At 39.7% G+C, this 26,859-nt stretch overlaps 1 protein-coding gene across 7 annotated transcripts in view; it reads right to left on the minus strand.

The window, feature by feature from the left end:
- Ryr2 (ryanodine receptor 2 (cardiac)) overlaps positions 1-26,859 on the minus strand; it is a gene marked incomplete at its 5' end in the record, with an annotated part of 627,916 nt that overhangs the window by 193,715 nt on the left and 407,342 nt on the right. For all 7 annotated transcript variants that reach the window (XM_013504706.1, XM_013504703.1, XM_013504705.1 and 4 more), the window contains 9 exon segments: positions 1,106-1,332; positions 4,901-4,987; positions 5,359-5,518; positions 7,303-7,463; positions 8,693-8,807; positions 9,411-9,763; positions 10,624-10,832; positions 19,536-19,710; positions 22,604-22,812. In XM_013504706.1, coding sequence (XP_013360160.1) covers positions 1,106-1,332; positions 4,901-4,987; positions 5,359-5,518; positions 7,303-7,463; positions 8,693-8,807; positions 9,411-9,763; positions 10,624-10,832; positions 19,536-19,710; positions 22,604-22,812 — 1,696 coding nt within the window.

The following is a 26,859-nucleotide window of genomic DNA, read 5'->3' on the forward strand; positions in this document are numbered from 1 at the left end:
ATATATAATATATATATATATAAAATCATCCATAAAGATGGATAACTTTGAGTCATTTGTAGGAAAATACATACCGTGAGATCATAATGCTAAATGAAATAAAACAGACACAGAAATCACATGATTTCTCTTATAAGAGAAATCCAAAGTGTAAATAATTTAAAGAGGAAAAGATAGGAGGTAGACTACAGGGAAATGGAAGAGGATCTGGGGATAGAGGGAGACAGGTGTGAAGGAAGAGGAGCAGAAGTGAAAAGGAGCAAGATGTGCTAGGTATGTATATGCACCAATTCCCCACAATGCATGTATTTATTATGTATCACAAACATATACTAATAAAAGGGGGCACATGTTCCACAATGACTTTAAGATTAGAGACTTAAAATGAGAACAATTATGTTTACACTGTTTTTATACTGTATTTTCACTGAGTTAGTGATTAAACATATTATGATATTTACAGAGGGGAATTTTGGTCCAAAACTTAGAGCTTTCGCTCTGTATTGGGAGTAAGTCCACTTACATGCAATTGTGCTGTTTAACTGGAAGTCACAAGGGAAAACTGAAAAATCATAAACAAAGCTAACTTTGAGAATACATTATACCTCATGTTATTATCTCTACTGCCTAGAGCATACATACATTTGTTTGCAAAGTGTAAACAGTATTTTCACAATTTTCTTTCATTTTCATTTCTTTCATTCTGTCCTGTCTTTCATGTTTATAAAAAGAAGGGTTGAACTAAGTGATTCCTATTATTCCATCTCTAATATCTTACAGCTCTGGACTGTACTATTTTTCTCAGTCATAAGTCGTACTGTAGTTGTAACCTGTGTGAAATTCATTTGCTGTCATCATTTTGGAGTAAATTAAGAGTGAAGAAAGAAATCACACATTGTCAGGTGGCATCAACTATAGTACATTTCATTTCAATAGCAAATTGGTTGAGAAATAGATTTAAACTTGGACGGTGCACAATGATGAGCCCATCGCCAGTCATTCTTTGTTGCCCTCATTTCATTTCTCCAGCAGCACCCCTGGGTCCTCAGACAGAGGTCTATTTCCCAGAGTCCCAATCAGACCACGTAGGGTGCCAAGGGCTGACCTGTTCTCCTCAGGGATGTGCAGGGACATGAACTGCAGAGGGTCCAGGCACTGCACCAGCCAGCCTTGGCGCTCACTTATCCGAGACACGTCCACCTTCAGAAACTGGTTGGGCATCCTGCTCCAGAGGACATGCGACAGGAACTGCACGTGCAGACGCGGCGGACACTGGGGCACAGGGTTCTTGTGTTCACTCTTGAACAGTCCCGCAGAGAGAGGCATCACGTTCTAGGGATGAGGAAGCAGAAGGAGAATGAATTTATTACATTACCTTCCTGAAGCAGTGGATAAAATCCTACAGGGGAAAGAGACAGAAGAAGAAAGATATACTGTGAGTCGAGCAAAACCGTATCAGAAATAACAGAAAAACTGGGTTAAAAAAACACTCCTGAGAGGACAAGGGGAGAAAACACTTAGAACTTCAGAGCAGGAAAACAGATTTGGGGTTGTTTTTCCCACACTCTCCATAGAAGTGAACAAGAAACAGTAACCATGTGCCCTTCAGGTTTCTCTTCCAGGCTGGGCCCAGGGGAAACCTGGCAAGCCTTTAGGACTTTCAGTGTCAATCTGATTTTTTAGTTCTGGGGATTGAACCCAGGGCCCTCACATTAAGCTAAATCCCTAGGCATTTTTATTTAATTTTTTTTATTTTTTATTTTGAGGCAGGGTCTCACAAAAGTCACTAAATTGTCCACATTGGACTTGAATTTGTGATCCTCCTGCCTCAGCCTCTCAGAATGCTGGGATTATAGGTATGCGCCGCTGTACCTGGCATCAGTGCCAAATTCCTCAAACTAGTGGTAACATGTCCTTGACTTTTTCTCATTGTCTGTCCTCATCACCCTCATCACCCTTAAGCCACACCCTGTAACCCGCAGTATATTATACCAAGGACACTTCAGTAGATAAACCCAGCCACCAACCAGGAAAATAGAGTTAATTTGTTATTAACCAACACAACTTATTTCTCTTCCACATCCGGTATGCATGACCTGCAAGTCTTAATTCCTCAGGCCTCAGAGAGAGAGAGAGTTCTCTACTTTGCTCAAAGCTCACTTGATGATCCTAGTATCATTCCCGTGTGCCTCCTCTGGGACATATGAAAACGTGCATCTTGCATTTTTGCATGATTGCCAATCTTGCCTTCTCTGGAGGGCCTTCTACCACACGGTCTAGTCTGTCTTGTCCTTCAGCTTCTTTGCTAATCCCTTCTACCAATGAAACAAACAACAGCAACAAAACTACAGTAACAAGAGCAAAGCCAGGCATGTTTAGGCACTGAGAATATGTCAATGAATACAACATACAAATCCCCACCCTCATACATCTTCCATTTTTCTTGCTGCAGATATGGAGTAAACAAAATGCATAAGTAAATTAAATATTAAGAGATGTCACAGGGATTCTGAATGGAGGACTCAGAATGCAAGCCAGTGGTGGTCAGATGGGGACTACTGAAAATATGACATTTAAGGAAACACCAAACAGAAAAGCACCACGTGGTTATGTGGGGGAAACATTTCCACACAGAGAAGATGACCAGGACAAGCGCCTGCAGGTATGGAGAGCAGCTGGCCACCATGACCGGAACACAGAGTGGAGGTAGGAGCACCAGGAAGGGAGGTATAGAGGTGGCAGGATGTCACACCCTTTCAAGGGCTCAAGGGCTATTAATAAGGTATCTGATTTTAATGCTCAGGGAACCAGTGTTTCCAGGGCTCTACACAGTGGGATGATCTGAAATTCTGTAAAGCGGTGAGAATCACTGAGATAGTTGCCTGATCAGCAATTGCACAAGGAAGAACAAAACACCCACTTGCAGGTTCTGAGACATCGGGGAAGAGAGAGCATGACAGAGGCCACATTGGGGCCCAGCAGCAGAGTGGTGAGGGAAGTGAGAGGGGTGCACTTGCCACGGGGTGGCGCCATGGATACATGCCACGTGGAAATGCCAAGTAGTCAAGTGAATAATATACCAGTTGGGTTTGAAGAAACTGCCACATGTTGTCAGATTTGCTTTTTAAAATGTCATTTACACTTCTGTCTTTTTCTTCTCTTCTGTTCGGTCTTTTTTATTTGTTTGTCTTTGGGCTGGGGATGGAACCAAGGGCACTGGGCCTGCAGAATAAATGCTCTACACTGAGCTACACCTCCAGCCCTCAATTGTGAATTCCAAATAATACAGCCTCTCCCATCACATCACTGAAATTCATCTAGCAATGTCACCAAAGCCCTTCTAGCTAACAAGAGCCATGGAGTCCTTAAGTCAAGCTTCAGTGACCACTTGGTAGCATGGGCATCTGAGCATTTTCCAGCTCTCTCCTAGCCTGGCTCTAGGAGGATGCCTCCTATGTCTTCCTTTTGCTTTCCTAGTAGTTTCTTTCTTTGCTCTCAAGTGGGTTCCATTCTCTCAGTGCACACAACCAGGCTCTCTGTGTAGTCACCTTTCTTCCCCCTTTCTGCTTTTGCCCACAGATATCTCTCTCACTCACTCCCAAAGATGACTTCCTGTTGGCTAAAATCTTATGCTCTAGCATACTTCATTGTTTGAGCACAACTGTATATGCATGTGTACATAGAAATTTTTGGGCAGATACTATGCATAAGCCATGGCTCAAATGTTTAGTTATATTATTTTTAACTCTACAGAACATATGCTGAGAACTCTCTTTAGCAAGGCAGAATCTGTGCTCATATATTTTAAGAAATATGTCCAAGGTCACTAAACTGGCCTGGAACACCTACCATGTTTATCTGGCCCCTCAACTTTAAAACTGCAAAATTAATTTCAATTTCTCTTCCTAAATTTCAACAAGCTCTTCTAGTTGTGGCACTAACATCAGCAAACAGTTCAAACTAAAAAAGAAAAAAAAATTAATTCTTGACTCCAGTACTTGAACCCAATTAATTAACAAGCCTTATTAATCCAATTCATTGTCAAATCCTACCTGTTTGATCCATAAAACATTTTCATGTGTCAGTTCCTCTCCTGGTTCTTGCCATTACCCCCCATGTAGGTAGCATCAAACTACCAACACTTACCCATCCCTACCTGCCTCCAGCCTTGCTCACCTGAACATTACTATAAATGTGTTTTTCCAAAATCAGTTCCATTATACTCAGTTCTTCTGACTTCCAATAATCACCCCTGTCTATATACCAGGGTATTCTTAGCATAATGTTCAAGGCCTTCTGTTCTGGACTTGGTCCACACAGCGACCTTCAAAGGAAGGGATCCTTCGCTGCAGTCAGATGGAATCACTTCACCTTGACATTTTTACTCTTACACACTTTTGCTTCCTTTCTCTGTTTTTCAAAATATATTCTTCTAGTCAGTGTGCCTGAGAATCCCTATTTAGCAGTCATCCACCTAAAGATAACCTCTTCTTTCATATTATCTGCTTCCCTCATCCAACTCGGCTCTAATTTTATTTATGTCTCTACAGAATGCTGTTAGTGCCACTACTCTAAATCACCTGGTTTTCAAGTCTTTATATTTGTTCACCAGACCGCCTATAAGTTTAATGATTACTGCTCTGTGTACAACTTAGCATTTTCTGGTTCATTATAAATCAGGTTTTATTGAATAATACAGCTAAGATAGAAAGAGAAAATTTCAAACTATGTTACCACAGTGACTTGAAATAGATTTTCAAACGCAGCTACCTTTCCCTTAAAGAATAATTTATTTGATTCGTATCAGTACTAATAAAATATGGAATTCATTTAAGAAGTACATGTTAGGCCCTAACAGAAAATAATACCAATAAAATATTAGGAATGAAATTTTTCTTACCTTTATTCTTCCCAACTCAAACTGGAAAACATTGGGACTTGTAGCTTGTGCAAAAACTGCGGGAAATAATTTTGTACTTGGCTCCACCTTAAATAAACAAATTAATTTATTAATATTAGTAAAGAGAGAAGGTAAAGAAAAATATTTTCTGTGCAACAGCTGAGGAACCATTGACAGAAGGAGACCAGAGGCATCCCCTATGTCTCATGTAGAGATACTCTTTCAGTAATTAGTCAGAATATCTCATGACTATGCAACATTTCTGGAGGCTCTGCTTACTTGAAGTAGCTTACAGCACTACCAATATTCAACAGAAGCGAGCATACATAATTAACTGCTCATTTCTATCTCCTCTTAATTTCTCAATTACTTTTAGATCCTATAAAGCATGTATCCTCTAACAGGGAGAAAGCTTTCCCCCCTCTAGCAGTGCAAGACATCACTGACCCTGATCGTACCTGATAGTAAGTGCTCAGCTCCTTGCCATTGGCAATGAACGTGAGCAGCCCACTGGCAGCGTCCACCACACAGCCGATCTCCAGCCCGTTGTTGTTGCGTCCTTGGCCGGGGCTCATGCTCTCACCAGCACACACCATATAGCAGTTGCTGCGTTTGATGCTGAATTACAAAAAAAAAACAAAACACATTTTATCTTTGTACGACCACAGCTAAGCGAGAAAGCATGTGTATCTTGCAAACTAAACCTAAATTATGCTGCGCAAGCAACAAGCTCATGCTGTAATGGGAGAGGTGCACAATGGGCCGATTCTGGGATTCTGAGCAAAACTCCATTGACTGCAGTGGACGTTCTAAATTAGGTCTGACTCGTCTCTGAATTTCACACCTCAGGGAGACAGGCCAACAAGTTGGAACCAAATAAGGAACTGACCTGCACCTTCTCTCCAAAAACTCAAACCAAACTGAACCTTTTTCTGAGGTTCAAAAAAGTTAAAGTACTTAATCAACATCCAAATTTGTAACTTTTATCTCACGGTTTGGTTTTATTTTCTTTGTAACTATGGGTTCAGAGATGAGAAGTGTTCATTTGCAAACACAACCCAAGTCCTTAGGCAGATTCTACTCGTGCCATCAATGATTCAGTATAGTTAAATTTGGCTAAAAGTATGCCCCATTGTGGACAATTCCTGGTGATCTGTTATGAGAGACACAGTTAACTAGAAGATGCACAAAATCAGTGATATCAACAAGAAAACGTCCCCTGATTTGCACCTTCTCCAAAATCTTTATTAGAGAGGGTAACAAAGTAAAATAGTTTGAGCTTCATTGCTATGCCCTCCTCTGGAACTGTACAGTAAGTCCACAAACAACACTGAAAAAAGCCAAAATCAGGCAGGCAAGAGGAAAAGAACTGAAACTTTGGGACAAAGTTAGTTTGTATAATCAAATACAGACTCTGCTTCTTTGCACGTAAGATTCAGGGACTTTCTCCTATCCTCTATTTCCTATCCCAAATTATCTATCAGTTATCCCATCCCAAAAATCAGTTCTTTTTCTGATATTATTTCTATCTCCGAAAATCAAATGCACCCCTAATGACATTCCTAGCAGCACGGGTCCCACCAGATGTAAAGTACTCTTCATGTGAGATTTTTCCTAGGCCCTATCTTAAGCACTGAGACCATCATGTTCAAAATGTATAAAGCTGAGAGCAGAACAGTGAGTTTCCCAGTCACCAAAAAGGATGGTGCAGAGATAGAAGAAAAGCAACATGGACGACTTTTTCTGAGACCTGTCACAGCAGATCAGAGAGGATTCATGGGCACAAAAGGTAGCAGCAAATGGTCAGATCTTCTCTTGTCTTATTCTGCAAGGAAGATGGCCTTCTTCACTTTTTTGAAGGTTTGGTTTGAGTTTGGTTTGTTTTACAAATGAGAAAGGATGGCACAGAAAGTGTAACTGACTTACCCAAAGCCACACAGCGAGTCAAAGGCAAAGCTGAGGAAAGAACCCACTGCTCCTCAGTCGGAGTTCACACGTGTCCAACTGGTCTCAATGACCAGCCCATGCTGACTTCACATTTTTATCCCCACCACACAGCCAGTTCCCAAGACACTTATCAGACCAGATGCTAACCACCTCACTTTCCCCAGCTCTCCTCCTTAAAACAAAGGCTAAGTATTGGGAATCCAGGTGGTTAGTCCCGTTACCTGGGGCAGATATTATTATGCACAGAGGAAGTACCATTGGTATGCTATGCTTCTTGCTTTTAAATATTTAGATTCTTGCTGGTTTGCATGAGTAACAAAAAGATATTGACATTAATGGCTTCATCACATTGTTTCTATAGATACAAATATCCTTACACAAAATCCAAGAAACAAAAATTCCTAGGTTTACCAATAGTTCTGATTAATTCCTGTAAAAAACTGAGGGGAACCAACCTTTCGTGTACTTTTCCTTTTTCATCTCCTAGAGTTACAGTCACTGTACGGACTCTGTCCAAGTCAAAGCCTGTGTCATACTGGTGGAAATCGGATGTGATCCACCCCACCCAGACGTTAGCAGGTTCTTGGCCAGGAAAGATTCTCACTGAGTAATAGTACTGTCAAGATAGCAAAACCAGAAGTTGGCAAAGCAAAACAAAGCAAAACTCTGATTTCAGTCTCTGAATTACCTGAGAATACATTTTTAAAAATTATTTGGCTAAATTATAATAGATGCAAAAGATGAACACTACAAAATGAGAAGTGTTTTATACCAGAGATCTTGAATTAAATCAGAAATAATGGGAAAGAGAGAAAATCAATGTATGTGTTTGTACGTGTACATACATATGTGTACACATATATAGTATGCAGTTAAACATACCAATCCACTAGGAACCTTAGCTTCAAGTTTTTCAAGTTGATGCAAGTCTGCTAATCTATGCTGTAGTTTTTATGCTTGTCACCCAACTCATTTGCAAATACTTAGCCTGTCCTTTCTTGGATTTGTAATATTTTGACATCTTAAGTCACTTTGAAATAGTCCAAATCTAAGTGTTCATTTGCAAACACAACCCAAGTCCTTAGGCAGATTCTACTCGTATGCAGTTAAACATACCAATCCACTAGGAACCTTAGCTTCAAGTTTTTCAAGTTGATGCAAGTCTGCTAATCTATGCTGTAGTTTTTATGCTTGTCACCCAACTCATTTGCAAATACTTAGCCTGTCCTTTCTTGGATTTGTAATATTTTGACATCTTAAGTCACTTTGAAATAGTCCAAATCTAACATGTGAATATCAAACCCAAACATGGAAACACTACAATAGACACAATTTTATATTTTTCCCATTTGGCATTTCAGGAAAAATAGATTTAAAATTTTGAAAAGGCAGACAGCAAGACCTGACCTCCCACAAAGTATGATAAATGATCTTTTAGAATATTCATCACAGTGAAAGAAATTATATGCATTTGGAAAAGGCAAGTGGTGAGTTAAAATTTTACAATGAAATAGGATAGCAAAATTCTCAATTATAGGTGTCATTAAGAATATTTTCCCTAAAGTAGCTCTTATTGTATAACATACATTATAATACATTTTTAAAGTATTGTAACCCAAAAATATATCTAAAAATAGAAGCAAATGATTATTTTAAGAATAGAATCAAAGTATACTATTTGATTTTGTTTTATCTTATGGTGCTGGGAATTGAACCCAGGACCTACAGTGTGCCTGGCAAGCACTTCTCCACAGAGCTACATCCCCAAACCAAAGTATACTATGTGAGGTATAAGTGATAATCATTGACAAACAGAAATAAAGGACAAAAGCTGCAACCTCATACCGTGGAGGTTTGCATTAGGTAATCATAGTCATCCCGATCATCTGCCAGGACATCTTCAGTGAGTCTTGCAGAATGGCTTGTAGTGTAATCTGGCTTTGTTCTCCTAAGTAAAAATCTGAAATACATTAGAGGACCAGCAATGAGCAATGATTAAACACTCTGCCCACTTCTAACATGAGCATACAATCAATGACATGGTCTTCAACTAGGGCAAATTTGCTCCCTGGGGAACATCTGGGAATGCATAGGGATATTTTTGGTTGCCATAACTGAGGCATTTAGTGTGACTGGCATCTAGTGGGTAGAGGCCAGGAATGTTGCTTAACCCTCTCTGGCCCCTAGTACAGTCCCCTACAGCAAAGAATGACCTGATTAAAATGCCAAGTATGCTGAGGCTGAGAAACTCTGGGTCCAAGAAAGGAGGTTAAAATAATTTACCTTTCTGAACATAAAAATACCATTTAGAGAGAACACTCTAATTTCCACTAAAAATATAAGTATAAGCATCTTTAAAAGTGATCTGGGATAGATTACAACTGCTCTAACAAGTTAGAAGACCACCAGGTTGCTCTATTTTTCCCATAAAATCTTTCACAAAAACAGAAAAAAAAAATAGAGGAAGAAGAAAAAATTAATACTGGGAAACCCTCTACCCTATACAATAACTCTCCCCACAGGAAAACTACACGTTCAGAATCACACTGTATCTGTAAATGACCTCTGTTTCAGACGAGAAGGTTTTTCCTGAGCATAATCTTTATGGTTATTAAACTCTGGCTTTGCGACTTCTTTGTCTTTGTCAACACGATCAGGAACCAGATGGCCATGAGCTGTCTTCATCAGAACCTCAAAGTCAGAATCCGCATCATAATCCTCCAAGTCATTCTTGGGCCCAAAGAGGCCTGCACCTGCGAGCCCTCCAGCCATGGTCTTGGAGAAAACCTCTGCGCACTCAATCGGCATGCTCAGGCGATAAAACATGATGTCAGTGCTGCTGTTCTGAGAACCGAAGGACTTCTGTGTGACCTTCAGACATGGGGAACTGTCTATAGTGCCATCTATTCTGGTCACCTAGCAAACAAAGAAGTAATATTCACATTCCAGTCACCACTGTTGATTTCCTGATCCTCAAGATGACTAATGCACAATATGTTTTCAGAATCCCAAACACTACCCACATGTGCACTATTTTGTAAGAAATGATTAAACAGAAAGAACATTTCACTCCATCTCACTGCAGCTTCTATAGCTATGGATTTGACCAATTACCCATGGCAAATATTTGAAAAAGTTGCATCTGTACTGAATATAGTCACACTTTTTCTTGACTTCTTCCTTAAACAATATAGTACAATTGTATTTCTATCATATTAGATATATATTATAAGTAATCTACAGACAAGTTAAACCTATAAGAGGGAATGCACAGATCCAGTACAAATGCTCTATTACTTTATATTTGGGACTCCAGCATCTGCAGATATTTGTAACCATGGGGGTCCTGGAACAAATAACTTATAAAGAGAAGTAACAGTATTCACACAGTTCTCTCCTAACTCTAAAGACAGCTTGGGAAATTAATTTCAAAACTGTACACATGGCCAGGGATGTAGCTCAGTGGCACAAGCACCTGCCTGGCAAGCGTGAGGTAGTAAGTTTGATTCCCAGAACCAAAAAAAAAAAAAAAAAGGAAAAAAGAAAAACTGTACACATTCATATTTGGCCTGACATTCTTTACCCATAAAAAGCAGATCACTTATTAGCCTAACCTGCTACTGGTAAAGAACCCAAGCTTTGCTTAGGTTCCACTATTATGTAACACATCATGGAAAGTGTTTTAATTTATTGTAATTGTCCAAGTAAGAACTCTCACATACAAAGATACTCTCCAAATATTTTAAAGTGATTTGACTTTTAAAGAAAAAGCAAACCTCAATATGTTCGTGGTTTGATGGAACCTGGAGAAACTGAGGAAGCCTCTTGCTTAGCCACATGGTAATATCTCTGTTTGTGTTAACTGCAAATGGTTCATAGCCTTCTTGTAAGCCACAGATGGTGAAGTACTTCAAGGTGCTGACATCCTTTCCAAAGTTCATCCTGCCCACTTGGGCCACACCCAAGCTACATGCAGGTATAAATCCTGGGAAGAAAAATAAAACCAGAACCTTCAGCATCTTTAGGAGGGGACCCTGTTAAAATAGGCTTAACAGATACACAACTTCAGGGCTCTTCTCTTTGAAAGCCAGCCCCATGAGGGGAAAAAAACCCAATGATGTAATAAAGAGAACCCTGACACAAAGTATTAAATGTAAGGCAGTGAAAAACAGCATTTGATCTTGGCATTATAAATTACTAGATATGGCCCTAGACAATTCCTTTTTCTTATGCTGGACTTATTCTGTAAAATGAGACTATTGCTAAACACTGTCTGGTCCTCCAAAGATCCTCAAGTGTCTAAAGGCAATCCCTTACCTAACAGCCCAGTTGCTCAGTCATACATGTCACTCTTTCATGCAGAAGAGTGAAAAAGAACCAAAAGTCCAAGAAAGCGAGGTACCCTGTATCTTGCTTTTCTCTCTGGCTAAAGAGCATGGTATGTCCAAACACACAACATGATTATACTTTAAACCTCTTCATATATAACTCAAGGAAAGGATGTGTGCAACACTTTAAAAAGGTTTCCATCCACTGATAGCTGCTTTTGATCGGTGTGTACACTCACAACAGCAATGACAAACAGAACAAAAACCAACAGAATATTTCATAAGCTAATCTAATGTGTGGCATTGTCAGCATAGCTTTCCACTGTTGAGTACAAAATGGTAAACTAAATTTTGTTAATTGCTCAAGCTTTTCGGAACCAACTGTCAAGGGGCTGAGATGGTATTTTTTTCATTAAGGAAATAAGATATTTTTCAGGGTGGGATGTTTATACATTCTTCATTTCTATCATGTTTTATTCTAATGTTTAAGTCGTTAGCACAATAAATAAAGTTTGGGTTGCTAGGCAGACAACAAACTAGAGGATCTAGTTGGATTTTTGAATTTGTAGATCAAAGAAGCAATGGATACTAATAATAAGCCAACAGTTTTTGAAGAATTGCATGTAGTCCTAGCATTCTTTTTTTTTTGGTTTTTTTCTCCGGTACCGGGAACCGAACTCATGACCTTGCGCTTGCCAGGCAGGCGCTTTTGCCGCTGAGCTAAATCCCCAGCCCCAGTCCTAGCATTCTGATTTACACTTTTTCTCTTGTTAAAATTAGTGGCAATGAAAGCTGGATATAACCCTCCAAATAGAAGATAATGAAAATGATGTCCAACGATTCACAAGGATTTTGTGCAGTTTGTTTCCACTCAAGGCGGTGGTGGCAAAAGTTGCTACCAGTTAGGTGGGAAGAAAGGTCTAGTTGAGTTCCAGGGAGCATAATGCAGACCTTCTAGTTACAGCTAAAGAAGCTGCAGTTGCATCTGCCACTGAACCAGCTGCCGAAGCAGTAATCAGGGAGATTGTTCTAATAGGCACCCCCCCAAGAAATCAAAGAGAAGGGGTAAAGAAATGCGATAGATCAGAGATGGCCTGAACTTTGTTAGCACAAACTGGTAAATATCTAACACCCATGTGACATAACCAAGGGACAAGAGACAGAATGAGTCCCTCTGGTGGTGAGCATCTATTTCTGATCATTGCATTTTTAGCAGTTTCTGGTATATAAGGGTGTTGGGAGCCGCAGAAGTTGGAAAGTAATTACACGTGCAGGACGAAGCCAGCTCCTTAAAGCACATAAACAAGCCTTTGTAGCTGTTAACTGATTGCTGGACAGCGAGGTGAAAATTAACCAACCTCTTGAGGGTATAAATAAAGGCTCTGCTATTCTTGGGTAGTTCCCCTTCTCTACCGAGAGAGAGGACCTCCACCCGATCCCAGATTTCGTCTCTTATCTACTGTTTCCTCGTTCTCACTGCCATTCCTTCCTGGGTTACAGCAAGACGGACCCCTACATAAGGGAAATCATTTGAGATCTGTAAATAGCTGCATACTGGACTTGTGTCACACTCATCTCTTAACATTTCTGTACCCTTAAAATACTTTCATGATATGTTGGCTGGTGATATGCATAAGCAATCTCCCACACTACTCACTACTGCTAAGTGTACAATTCAAGAATATCGTTTTAATAACAAAGATACCTTTTTCATGAGATGGAATATTATTTAGTCCTTGAAAATTCAGTCATTAAAGATTCCATGAATATATAGGAAAATAGTCACAGTTAATATTATTTGAAGAAATGTTTAACATATGATTTATTACTTTTATTTTTACTTTAGATATGAAAACATCAGAAGGGTTTTTTAAATCAAAGTTTTAGAGTGGTGGGATTTTTAACACTTTGTTCTTTTTTATATCTCTTAACAAATCTCCTTAATTGATTGTGCATTTTGTTATAAAGCCAAGTTAAATTTGTGCTTAACGTATTTTATTTAATAAAACAGGACGTGATTTTTCACTAAAAAAAAAAAACTGTAAGAATGGTGTGGATGTAAAATGGCCCAAACTTCAAGGCCTAATATTGAATGTTGATATGGGATGAGTCTAGCACCAGAAGTCCTAAACCAGGAAAATGGCTAACATGTATTAAGAAACATTCAGCCACACATACCTTTATTTGATAAATATTAATTGAGCAGCTTCCACGTACCAGACACCACAAATGAAGGTGGCTAACACAGAGACCCTAGCTGAAAGGTGCTGATAACCTAACAAGAGCGAGACAAGCAAGTAAAGAAGTTCTACCAAGATCGCCCACCACTCATCTAGGCAGGGCCTGAGGAACAGAGGTGGGGTGGAGAGACCGGAGTCCGAGGGTTTGCCGAAGAGCTGCCACGTAAGCAGAGGGCAGATGGCAGGACCATGGAGTGACTCTCTTGAAGAACCAACATTTGTCAAAATAAAAAGTTGGTAAAAGTTTAAATTATGTCTACAATATTTTATGCATTTGGACAACATCTAAGACATGTTTTAAAAGAGTGTTATTTTTACAATACAATCTCAGTTCTTTAGGTGACCAAAACACAGTAAACACTGTCTGTTCAGGCATCAGTCATCTCTCAATAAAGTTTAATTATTTTTCTATAAAGGATTCTATGCTTTCTGCTAATCTGATACCAAGGTACTGACAGTCGCAGAGGCTGCTGTAAATAGTATTTCCTCTTTAATTTGGTTTCTAGGCTTGGTGCAGAAACAGAAATACTACTTGTGAAACCTTCCAATTATTCCTGGTAATAGGTGTAAATTATTTAATATTTTCTCTATAAACAATACAATGTACAAGTAATGATAGACTTGTTCCTTTCATTCCAAATCTTACCATCTCAAATTCTTTTGTCATATTATAAGTTTGAAAAATCATTTAGAAGAAGTTTTTAGCCCAGAGTACATTGTGGTTTTATAAATACTAAGAGGTTTTATAAATACTTTACATTTAAATTCCATTTATACCCAGCCAGTATCATATCTGTGCCATTGCTTGATTTGGCATATTTTACTGGGACTATAATTCCTTTCGGCTTCTACAGAAATGGCCAGCTCAGTCATACATACAGTGGCTTTTTTTTGTTTGTTTTTGTTTTTGTTTTTCTCCGGTACCAGGAACCGAACTCACGACCTTGCGCTTGCCAGGCAGGCGCTTCTGCCGCTGAGCTAAATCCCCAGCCCAACAGTGGCTACCAAAGCAATGAAAGCAACACGTGGTAAGATGAACAAATATACAAATGTGTTCTCTCCCCCGATTAAAATGATGAGAAACACTTCCACTAGGCTCTTGAGGAAGATGTACATGAAAAGATGCTCTATATAAAATCACTGCTTTAAATGAAAAAGCCTTAGTATCAGAACTTGATGTAGAATAATTTGTCTTTAGTAAAATGCGTCAGATTATCGGGTGTGATAGATTAACCCAGCTGAACTGAATCAGCATGGCACTGGGCATACAAGGCCCACCTGAGGATTGTTGCCAATGGCATAAAAAGAGAACTGGAGAAGAAGATGGTGAGCTGTTGACTCTCCTGGAGAAGCTTGTCACACTGGCTTTCCTGATATGAACTCAGCTGTTCTCATCATCAGAAGGGCTCAGGACCTCGCTGTTGATGAGGATGGCTGCAGTTCTTTTTGGGGAAGCTCTGGTCTTTATTTGGAGCATCACTTCCTGTCTCCAGTGCAGACCCTCAGCCTGCTGGCACAGATCCTTCATCCCATTGGTGCAAACTTGGAGAGCAGGAGTGTGTGCTGTTAATTATCCTGGAGAAGCTTGTTGTGCCAGCATTCTGGATATGAAATCGGTTGGTCTCATCATCAGAGGAACTTGGGGCCTCACTATTGCTGAGGATAGCTGTGGTTCACCTTGGGGAGCTCTGGTCTTCACCTTAGTGTCACTTCTCGAATCCAGTGCAGATCCCTCAGCCTGCTGGCACAGATCCTTCATCCCGGTGGCGCAGACTTTCTAGCTTCCACCACTGACCTTTGGGCCTTCCCAGTGCAGATCCTTGATACAGACTTGCACGAGACATTGTCATGGGTTCTAGGCTTCCAGTTGGTCTTATGGAGGACATTGCCACGGGCTCTAGGTCTTCTAGATCTAGAGGGCATTGCTGTGGGATTCAGACCCTCAACTGGATTCTTTGGGTCTCTAGGGCGTGGACAGATCCCCTGCACTCTTTTGCATTTGTCTCTTGGGGTGAATATTAGAAAATAATCCTATAAATTATTTGTCCTTTATTGAATCTATCTTTTTACTTGCAAACCCTGACTATAACATAGGTGTATCAAGAAAGCTCCTTCCGAGTCCTTGATATGGAAGAGGGGCCACAGCTTAATTGGCCATTAGACCAGTGTGGGTAAAACCTGGAATATTAAATATGTGATGAGACAATGTAGCTTACTGTAAAAATGATTTGATTATTTGACTGCACATGGACTGGGAGATACATCTGACAGAACTCCTGCTAAAGATTAACCCTTGAAGCTGTCTTGCTGACATGACATGGATTCTGTTCTTTGTCTCTCTGAGCAGAGTGGCACTAACAGCAGTCTCGTAACAGTTTTGTGAGTCTAAAGGATCAGCAAAACCTAAGAAAGCCTCTTGATCAATGTGTTTGTTGTTATGGAACAAATTAACATAAACTTGGCCATTTAAAGCAGCACCCATTTACTACCTCCTGGTTCTGTAGATCAGAAGTGGTACAGTGTGGCTGGTTTTCACTCAGGGTCCTAGGGTGGAACTAAGGTGTTGGCATGGGCTATATTCTCATCATGGGCTTAGAGTCAGCTTCTGAGCTCATTGGCTGTTCAAAGAATTCAGTACTTCATGATTGAAGAACTGAGCTCTCTGCTTTCTGGCTAGATATCAGATGGAGACAGTTGTTAGATGCCAGGGCCTATCCGTAGGCCCCCACCGTACGGCCCTCTCTATAATACAGTGGTTTGCTTCTTCAGATCTAGTAAGAGAATTTATTCACTACTTTAAATCTGACTTTAAGTAAAGCCCAACCCTTTTCAAGGTCTTGGTTGATTAGATCAGGCCCACACCAGGCAGTTTGTATTTGGATAACATAAAGACAACTGGTTGATAATCTAATTACGATAGTGATATTCCATCATATTCCAGTCCATCAAATTCTGCTGATACTTAGGAGGAGGGGATTATGCAAGGTAATGTCTGTACCATGGGGTGGGGCCCCGAGGTAGTCTTAGAATCCTGTCAGCAGCCGTGGGATCACAGCTTCTTTCCTTGAGCTCCCACCATTCCCGATCCTGAGTATTTGTCAGAACAGTGAAGAGAAACGATGAGGAAGAATTCCTGGGAAAGCTTACCAGGGACTGCTTCTTATATATGCCCTGCAGAACTAATTTGTTGATATTACAGTCAGAAGGGTCTTTTTAAAATGAAGAGTCAATTAATCTTCTTTCTTTCCCTAGGGATACTCTGAAATTTAAAGGAAAAATATGCTTTTATTTAAATAAGGGAAGAATTCTAAAGAGGATCTGCAAAAAAGAAAGCAGGCTTCAGTCCCTGAAAGTTCCCTCCAATAGGCAGTTCGGGCAGACTCTTGATCTTGACCATGTAAGTCCTGGTCTTTTGCAAGAGGTTGAGAGCTCAAGGAATCACGCTATTCTGTTACAGACCAGTGTTTTTCAGCAATGTGTTCTCTGTACGGTTATTATACGAGCTTTAGGGTCAGGCATGTGGTCATTGAGGGAATCTGCAGTTCCTGTTTGGGGAAGACAGCAGAAGCTTCTTAGAAAAGTCCTATTGCCATATTTATAGAGTAACCCTCAGCTTACTCAGAACCAGCTAAGTGACTATATCTCCAATTGAATTTAACTGGATGATCATATCAGTCTCTCAAAGACTTTTGTGATTTCTTCTTTTTGGTATATTGGACTAAAAACTTACATTGGACAGGTTACCATTTTAGTTGTATAAACTGTACAAAATATAGTCAAAATATGTTTGACTATGTTATCTATTAAATTAACAGTTGTGATCACAGCTACATAAAGCTTATAATCTGCTTTGGAGACGAAAAGAATACTTTTCCCTACAGACGGTATGTGCCTGTAATCCCAGCAATCAGGAAGCTGAGGCAGGAAGATCACCATGAGCTCAAAACCAGCCGGGGAAACACAGTGAATTCAAGGCTAGCCTAGGCTAGATAGTGAAACCCAGTCTCAAAAAAAAAAAAAAAAGATATGTCCCCAAAACTTCCAACAGAGTCCAACAAGGCAGACCACAACATTTTCAGACAATCCATCAGATTCCTATATTAATTCTATGACAGAGGTATCAATGTAAGCCGAAAGTCATTTTTTAAATTTAAAAAAATTCTGTGGAGTAAAGGGTAAAGTTATAAATACAGCTGTCATATACGACTTACTTTAGACCTTGTCTTATTGCCATAGTGCTTGGTCCTGGGCAACAGAGCTGTGCCATTAGCGTTTGTCACATGCCTTAACAGTACGGACGGGCATACTCTGACTGTGCAGATGCTGTGGCACATGCACACAACAGAACTCATGAACGTACTTGAGTATCTTCAGCTTCCCAAGAAAGGAAGCACACAGTCAAGTATTCAAATTAAAGCAATTAAAAATACAATCTCAAGTCACAGCCATAGTGGCAGACAATACAGACAACAGAAAAAGCCCTGCTCCAGCCAGAGTGGGGGAGGGTTAGAGTGCCAATTTCACTACCCAGAAATATAGGTGTTTAAAATAGAAATTAAGTAATAAAAATGGAAAATTCCTACTATTTTTGCACATCTGTGTTTGGGAAGTGATATTGCTCAGTATTTGAATGAAGAAAAGTAGGCATGGTGGCTCACACCTGTAATCCCAGCACTTGGCCGGCTGAGGCAGGAGGATCATTGCACGTTCCAGACCAGCCTGGGCTACAGAGTGAGCTCAAGGCCAGTCTCAACTATACAGCAAGACCTTGTCTCAAAAAAAGTGTGCGTATGTATGTATGTATATATTTGAACGAAGAACTTAGTGAAATAACAAAGTGATTAATATTCTAAGGATATATATATATTTATACATTTCAGTGAAGAACTTAGTGAAATAACAAAGTGATCAATATTCTAATATTCTAAGGATTTACAGAATATTAAAAATACTGATTGAAGTATATCTTAAAAATCCAAGACTATATATATGCAAACACATATATTTACATACCCATATAAATATGCAATATATAACAGTATACATTCAAAATGCATTCAAACATCTTGGCTCATTTGGAAATGAGATTATTTTCATAATGCTTTTAATATGTCTATTTTTTCTCCTTTTTTTTTTTTTTTCCCAGAACCGGGAATCGAACTCATGACCTCGCACTTGCCAGGCAGGCACTGTGCCACTGAGCTAAATCTCCAGCCCTTCATAATGCTTTTTAAACACTGTCTGGTTTCTGTGCTCCAGAGCAACGCTGTCCAATGAAAGTGTGATCATGGAAATATTCTGCCCAGAAGGGGCAGAAGGGGCACCGCCCCTGCCCAGAAGGGGCACTGCTGCCCAGCAGGGGCACCACTGCCACACCAAATGTTTCACCACTGAAAATGTAGCTGGTCTGACTGAAAACTTCCACTTTTAACTTCACTTCATTTACACTGATTAAAATTTAAATAGCCCCTTGTGCCAGTGGCCACCATATCAGAAGTGCAGAGCCGAAGAACAATTGCTTTCTCCTTGGCTCTGCCAAGGATGCCATCTTCCTTTATTTAAAGCCTTGCCCCCTGGCCATCTGAGCATCACAGGACAGAAGTATTTGCTCCCTGCATTGTGCTTCAACAGATTTTTCTGCATTTCTTTATAGTCACATGTACCCACTGAACAGAAGCCATACACATGTCAGCCTCCCCTGGCAAATCACAATCAGGCAGTTTTATTCATCACTGCCCCCTCAGCTTCTGGCATGAAGAATTTCCATGGTCAGTTCTCCTTCCATTTCTGTGAAATGAACATGAAAAGGCTACCAGCCACAGATTAGCCAGGGAGGGCCTAAATGAAAATGTAACGATTCTTAGCCTGCTGCTAGTTTTCCTACACTCAGCAAAGCCATTTCCACCTTATCAAAATCCTAGCTAAGTGGTGCAGATAATATTCCTGCTAAAGCAATTTCAAGGGTGTCTGACCAAATCAGACACATGGCGCCCTGGTGATTTATAGCTGCAGCTCATCTGCTCAGTCACTCTAAAGAAAGATGGTTGGTTATGAAGCATTAAAACAAACAGCCTCATCGTAATGTAAACTTTGAAAGGACACAGAATGTAGCACACTCACCATCACCAACATCAAAGTCCTTGAAAGCTAGTTCAGAACCCGAGTCATCAAGCAGGATCTCGCCGTTCAGTGTGAACATCATCGTGTGCTCGTTCATGTCCACCATACAGCCCACAACATCACCCGCTTGCCAGGAGCGCCCGTAGTGCTCGTTGCCCTGGTGCCACCGCTGAGCCTACAGAGGACAGAAGAGTTCCTTGTCACAGAGTCAGCGAAGGGACCAGCACCCACCTCAACTGACAAAACTCTATTAACTCGGCACTCGGATGAACTCCAGCCAGTATATTACCAGCCGGCAGCAATGACTGAAGCCCAAGAGAAGACTGAGAATTCTGCCCTTGATATTAACATGGTATGTTACTAACTCCTGAAAAACCTCAAATGCTGTATCATGACATAAAGTCTGTTATTTTAAAAATCTAACCCCACATGCTTCAATCAAAAGAGAAACAACATACGATTATTATTTATTATTCATTCATCCATTCCGTTTATTATATTTTCTGCAATGACAGCTTCCCTGCAAAAAGGTGGCTTTTCTGTGGTCCCACAAATACAAAGGATTAAAAGCTGGGAATCTATCATTGAAATTTATAATTTTCATCTATTTCAAAATAAAATTTCATTTCTTAGAGCCCATGGCAATGATACTTCAACAAGATGAAAATCCAGGAGCTTCTCAGTTGTATACTAAAACCCAAGAAGTTTTCAGTCAAACCTAAAACTATTCTTAAAATATCTGCTGCAACAGCAAATCAAAAATAGACTATAAATGCTATCTATCCTTCTCTATATACGTAAGAGAAATCTCATATTGCAAATGCATTTGAAACACAGTTTGGATAAACTTATATGCTGGACATAGAGGTAATCTACTAGTTTGTGTGTATAAAATTATTTACATTAATTGCTTTGTGAGATAAATCTTTTAAATCATTGCTTAAGTATCACCTTCATTTTGGTTTTTTTTTTTGTTGGGTTTTTTTGGAGGGGGTGCTTTTCCAGTAACGGGAATCAAACTCACAACCTTGCACTTGCCAGGCAGGCGCTGTGCCACTGGGCTAAATCCCCAGCCCCTTATCACCTTCATTTTGAACTGATACATAAGGATATATAGTCACCAACACAAAACAATCACATAATTCTTCTTAAAATAACACTGTATTTTAAAAGAACCTAACAAAATCAATTATCCAAAGGCATTAAAATTCAGGGCCTACTTACTTAGCTCTAGTAACCTCCTTCACGCCCCACTTCATGTCTGCGCCCAGTCTGGGGACCCTTCCCTGTCTGTGGTTGGGCTGGGAGAAAAGGGTACTTTAACTTTCGAGAAGGAGCCCCTCCCTGGTTCCTTACGTTTGATCTTCAGCAAGAACAAGGCTCACACTGCCTTGTGTGTGACTCTCAACATTTAAATAAACCTTGTTACTTTTGGATCCCTCCAAAACAATGTCAAAATTTTCCTTCTAAAATAAAAAACAGAATTGAGGAAACACGATGTTTCAGAACAAAGGGAGCCACGTGTCCTAACTTCTAGCCAAGAAATGCTTTCTCACACACCTGAAATACTCAGAGGGCAATTTCTGCTAGTTTGTTCTAATGTTCTTTATTGCTGAAATACCTTTCCCCCGTCATATGAAGAGGAATACCCATTTAATAAAGAATATCAGATCGTGAAACAATACAAAAACCTATAATTTTGTGAATTTAAAATGGCTACTCGTCCTATTGTAAAGAAAATGTATACATGAATTTTTAAATTTTTAAACATTTTATTCATCTAAGATAATCTTTAAACATTTATTTAGTATATAAGTAATGAAATAAGCACCTGATCCGCTCCCACCTGGTTTAAGCAATATAAATTACTAATACTGTTCAAAATGAAAGCTGTGATTCTAAATGACATCACCTTCAGCATTCATAGTGACTATCTTAACTTAAATTTACTTTCTAAATGATACAAATATAAAAATTGTATTTATGGGGTTCCACATGATATTTCAACACATGGATGCACTGCATAACATTTAAGTCAGTCTAAACATCTCCATCTCCTCAAACCATCATTCCTCTACCTGGAAAATATTCCCAGTGCCATCCGTATCTGTGCCCACCCCACTGTGCAATAGCATGCCCATGCCACAGCTTCTTGCTGCTGTAACTGCAACTGCGTACAGGGTCAGTCTTTCCCCATCCTTCTCACCTCTGGCAACCATCACTCCACTCTAGATTTCTGTAAGATTAGCATTCTTGTGGCTACCAACTGCTTCTGCACACCATCATCGTTATTATTCAAAACAAAGCCTTGTGTGGAATCACTGTGTCAATTTACAAGCAGTTTTCATAACAGGTATGATAATAACATAGGGAAAAGGTTCAGATTTTAAAATATTGATTATGGCAGAAGGCATATGACCATGAACTCCCCACCCACCCAAGAAACCCAGTACATACTTATTCTATGGTTCTTTCTGAACCAGTTCAGAAAGGCTTTTCTTATACGCGTTCATGAAGTATGATCAGAAGCGCAGTGAAGGCTGCTGCTGAGTGCCCGCCAACAGAAAGGCAGGGCCGTCAAACACTACCGTGAGTCCTCATCCACCTTACTCACCGGATCTGGCCCTTCTCTGTGACCTCCCCGAAGTCAAAATAACCATGAAAGGGAAATGTTTTGAATCAACTGAGTATATCAAGGCAGCCAGATGATGCAATGAAAGGCGCTCAGGAAAGGCGATTTCCAGAATTGCTTCAGAAAGTGGCAAGAACAAGGGGATAAGCATGCTCAAAGTGAGAGTGTTTCGAGGGTTGTTAATGGGATTGTGCCTTTTCCTGTGTATCTGATCATACCTCACACATGTCTCTTTAACACTCTTGATGAATAAAATGACTCATGGTGCCGTTTGGGTGACTTTCACCAAATCTATAGGATAGGCGTAGAGTTGAAGGACTACCAGGAAAAAGGCCATGCTGCAGACAGTGCTGACCTCATTGTCCCCTAACAGTATAGCAGGGGACAGGCACGGGCAGCCTGGAGAGGAAGGTCCTCCTCAAGGCCACTCACTCACCTTTAAGCCATCAAAAGCAAATGCACGCTCATCTGAACCCAGCTCCTGGTCGGGCTGGCAGCCTGGCCTGCTCCATCCGACCCGCATGTCCCCTGCAGTGACAGCCTCGAACTCGAAGTACCACCGTCCTGCCCTCACTGCATACGTCTTCTCAGCACGGAAGATGCGGAACCTCTCCCCAGTGCCACTGCACACTTCCGCTCTGCCTGCTGTATGGGTGAGAAGTTCAGAGAGAAGAGAGAATTCAGAAGGTGATTAAACCATCTGCCTGATCTTGTTTCACTTCTGCCAAGTGTCTTCTTATCTACGCATGCAGGCAAGTGGAACCTCTGAGTGCACAGAGCGGAAAGTGCAGGATTTCCTTGGCCTGGGCTGGGGAGGGATTGGGAGATGCTGTTGTCCCTCATGGGCCGCCTTCCTTCATGCAGACCAGAGGAAACCATCTTTCTATGGAAGAAACCTCACCAGCTGCTTTGGTGGTTTGGTAATGGAGGGTCAGATGAACTCAGGGACTGGCTGGAAGGGGAAGCTTAGAGAGCTAAAGTTTTCTGCTAGGAAATGAACAGACGTTTATGGGTAAGACAGCCAGGAACTGAAGACAAGGAGAGGCAAGAGAGAAGGAAAGGTGGAACTGCAGGCAATAATAACTGATGACAAATTTCCCGCAGAGAACAGCTGATGGACTCACTGATGTGATTCAAATCTTTTCATTCCTCCCACATATTCAATGTAATCTACTACAAATAAAATATAGCAAAGCCTGAGCAACAAAGGCAAGGCAGGAGGCATCACAATCTCTGACTTGAAATTATAATACAAAGCTACTGTTATAAAATCAGCATGGTACTGGAAAAAAAACAGACCTGAGGACCAATGGAACAGATTAGAAGATTCAGTCATAACTACAAACATACTCAGCAGTCACCTTATCTTTGACAAAGGGGACAAATATGTTCACTGGAAGAAAGATAGCCACTTTTATAAATGGTGCTGGAAAAACTGGCTTTCCACATACAGAAGACTAAAACTAGACCCATGTCTATCACCATGCACTAAAGTCAAAATGGATCAAAGATCTAAATATTGAAACAGAAACACTAAATCTACTAGAAGAGAAAGTAGGTAGAAATCTTGAAGACATAGGGGTAGGCAGAGAGTTCATGAACAAAAACAAACTGCACAGGAAGTACTTCAAAGAATCAGTAATTGGGATCTCATCTTATTAAAAAGTTTTTGAACATCAAAAGAAATCACCAACAGAGCAAAAAGAAAACCCACAGAGTGGGAAAAAACTTTAGCTAACTGCCCTTCAGACAAAGGACTCCTATCTAAAAAAAAAAAAGAATTTTTAAAAATCACCCCCCCCCAATTCAAAGACCCAATCCAAAAACGGCATCTGAGATGAATACACACTTCTCAGACGAAGTAATACAAATGACAAATAAATATATGAAAAAATGTTTAACATCATTGGTCATTCAAGAAATATAAATTAAAACAACAGTAAGATTCCATCTCATCCCAGAAAGAATGGCTGTCATCAAAAAATCAACCAATAACAAATGCTGGTGGGACATGGAGAAAAAGGAACCCTTCTCCACTTTTGATGGAGTGTAGACTGGTACAACCACTGTGGAAATGAGTTTGGAGATTCCTCAAAAAACTAGGATTAGAAGTCCCATTCAACTTAGCTATCACCCTTCTGCGTATCTTCCCAGAAGAATTAAAAACATCATACCACAATGATATATGTGTATCATGTTTACGATAGCACAATTTGTAATAGGTAAATCTTAAAACAACCCAAATGCCCATTAACTGAGGAACGGATAAAGAAGATGTGGTAATTTTATGTAACTACTCAGCTATAAAAATAAACTTGAGGCTTTTATACATAAATGGATGCAACTAGAGACCATACTCATAAGTGAAATAAACTCACATGTGTAACCATTGTATTGTCTCCCTAGTGTAAGAAACTGAAAAAGTAAATAAGACCCCAAATCGATACTAGATATTATGAAAGGGAAAGAAACTTCTCAAAAAGGAAGAACTGGCATGGGTAAAAGGAGATAAGGAAGGAAAAAGAAAAAAATATATATATATATATTCACAAAAGATAGTTATACTACTGACTTCTTTTAGTTCATTAAAAAAAGGTTTGTGCTTCTATTGTTTGATTAATTATGCATGCCTATATCTTATAATCTGAACAACTACTTTGAAGATAACAATACACAATATATTAATAATCTCCTATTATCCTATTTTAAGATTTTGTATTTTTGTGGGGTTTAATAAGAAATAAAAGGGTCAGAGTCCAACATTAGACGCAGTGTGGTACACAGCAATACGTCATTGTATGGTATACATATCTCCCTATGCTGATGCTTACAAACATCCATAGCTATGGACAGATATACAATGTATATCTCACAGGAAATGAGATACCAGAGACTAAGAGGACCAGAAGGGTGAAACCCGACGGAGGACCCTGAAGCCAGGAGACAGGGATGAGAGTCCACGGAATTGATAATGCAGGCGATGAACAGGCCACCTCATTTAAGATCTGGGTTAGATCCAGAGGCAGGAACTCCAGGGACATGACCAACATCACACACCCATAAGCGGCAGACCTGAGAGCCACCTAATACTATGACCCTGTCCTTTCCACACTGCTTCCAGTGGCTGGCATGGAATTACTGTTGCTGGCTATTCATCTGTTTCTCTTTAGAGATTTTGGCAAGATCTAAAACAGTAACAGTTTAATAGCAGTTTAACCACTGAGTTATTATTACCAAATTACAACTGTAAAGTCATCTAGAAAAACTGCAATCTAAAGGCTGCCAATAAACACACAGACTGAACAACTGAAGATCATGTAGAAGCAAAGCCATGAAAAGATTGTGGGCTGTAGCATTACACAACTTCCTAAAATGCGATTAATTAATAACATAATCATTAACTGTTTTGTGATCGTGGTAATGGGGATCACAGCAGATAGCTGAATTTTATCTGCCAATTCACTTTTCAAAAGCCAAGTCAAGTCTCTGAATAGAAGCATCTCTATAGGAAAGGATAAAAAAGTTTCAGATCTACTTCTGAACATGAAATGTTTTGACAGAGTGTCAGAATGTGCACTACTTAAAGGCCGTTGTTGTTCATGAATAGTTCTCAGTGGTACAACACTGAAAAAGTAAATAATACGAAAAATCAAATTTCCATTCAGAATTTACTTTCTCTTGGGCAATATCCTACTAACTCATTATTTTTTAATTACAGTTGTAACTTCCCAAATTAATAAGAAATACAGAATATGAGCTATGAATCACACAAACTTTTAGAGATTATTTTCAAGAAAGAAAAGGTTCTCAGGTACTTGTACTTCTGTTTATTTATGCTAACATTTGAAAATAAAATTCCTAGATTACATTCTAATATTCAGCAACAGACTCAACTCCTAAATTTCTAAGTATATTTTATTCAGTTTTCATATTTAGAAAATTAAATTACTGCAAAGTACGAAGTCTGTTTTCCTGTTATGTTTCCAGGACAGCAGATTTTGCAAATATGCTGCGTGCTCGAGCAATGCAAACATAATAATTTAGCACACTTTAATAGTAACTTTATTCAAATATTTTAGAAGGCAAATTTGATCTAACAATATAACAGATAAATTTCCTCTAACGCTCACTACAAATCTCTTGGTATCGAGAAAGAGCACTATGGGGCTGGGGATTTAGCTCAGCGGCACAGTGCCTGCCTGGCAAGCACAAGGTCGTGAGTTCAATTCCCGGTACCAGAAAAAAAAAAAAAAAAAGAGAAAGAGCACTAATGTCTGCCACTAACACAAGGCATGAAAATCAAAGACCACATGGAGAACGTGCAATGATAATAAGGAGAAGCTTCTCAGTCGGGCACGCTTCTTCCCGACCCTGCGTTGGAGCACCATTCTCACACTGCGGTGCTACTCACCCTGAACCTGAATGAGCAGGCTACTCATACGCACCATCATGAAGGACATTAGGGTAACGTACTTTTGCTGTTCTTTTTTTAACTTCCATGCATCATCCTGCATATGTCTGTGTACATCACAGTTCATATTCTTTATCTCTTAAACTAGTGTAAGGTAGCTTATATCCATGGTTTATAGCAGCAATTTAGAATTCTGTTCCTACAAAAAAATACTAATGCAAAATAAAAATCTGCATCTACAGAAATGTTTTAAAAAGACCCAGTCTGAGATATCTATCTTT

Source organism: Chinchilla lanigera, unplaced genomic scaffold, assembly GCF_000276665.1.
Source record: "Chinchilla lanigera isolate Chin_1 unplaced genomic scaffold, ChiLan1.0 scaffold00091, whole genome shotgun sequence".
Lineage (NCBI taxonomy): Eukaryota > Metazoa > Chordata > Mammalia > Rodentia > Chinchillidae > Chinchilla > Chinchilla lanigera.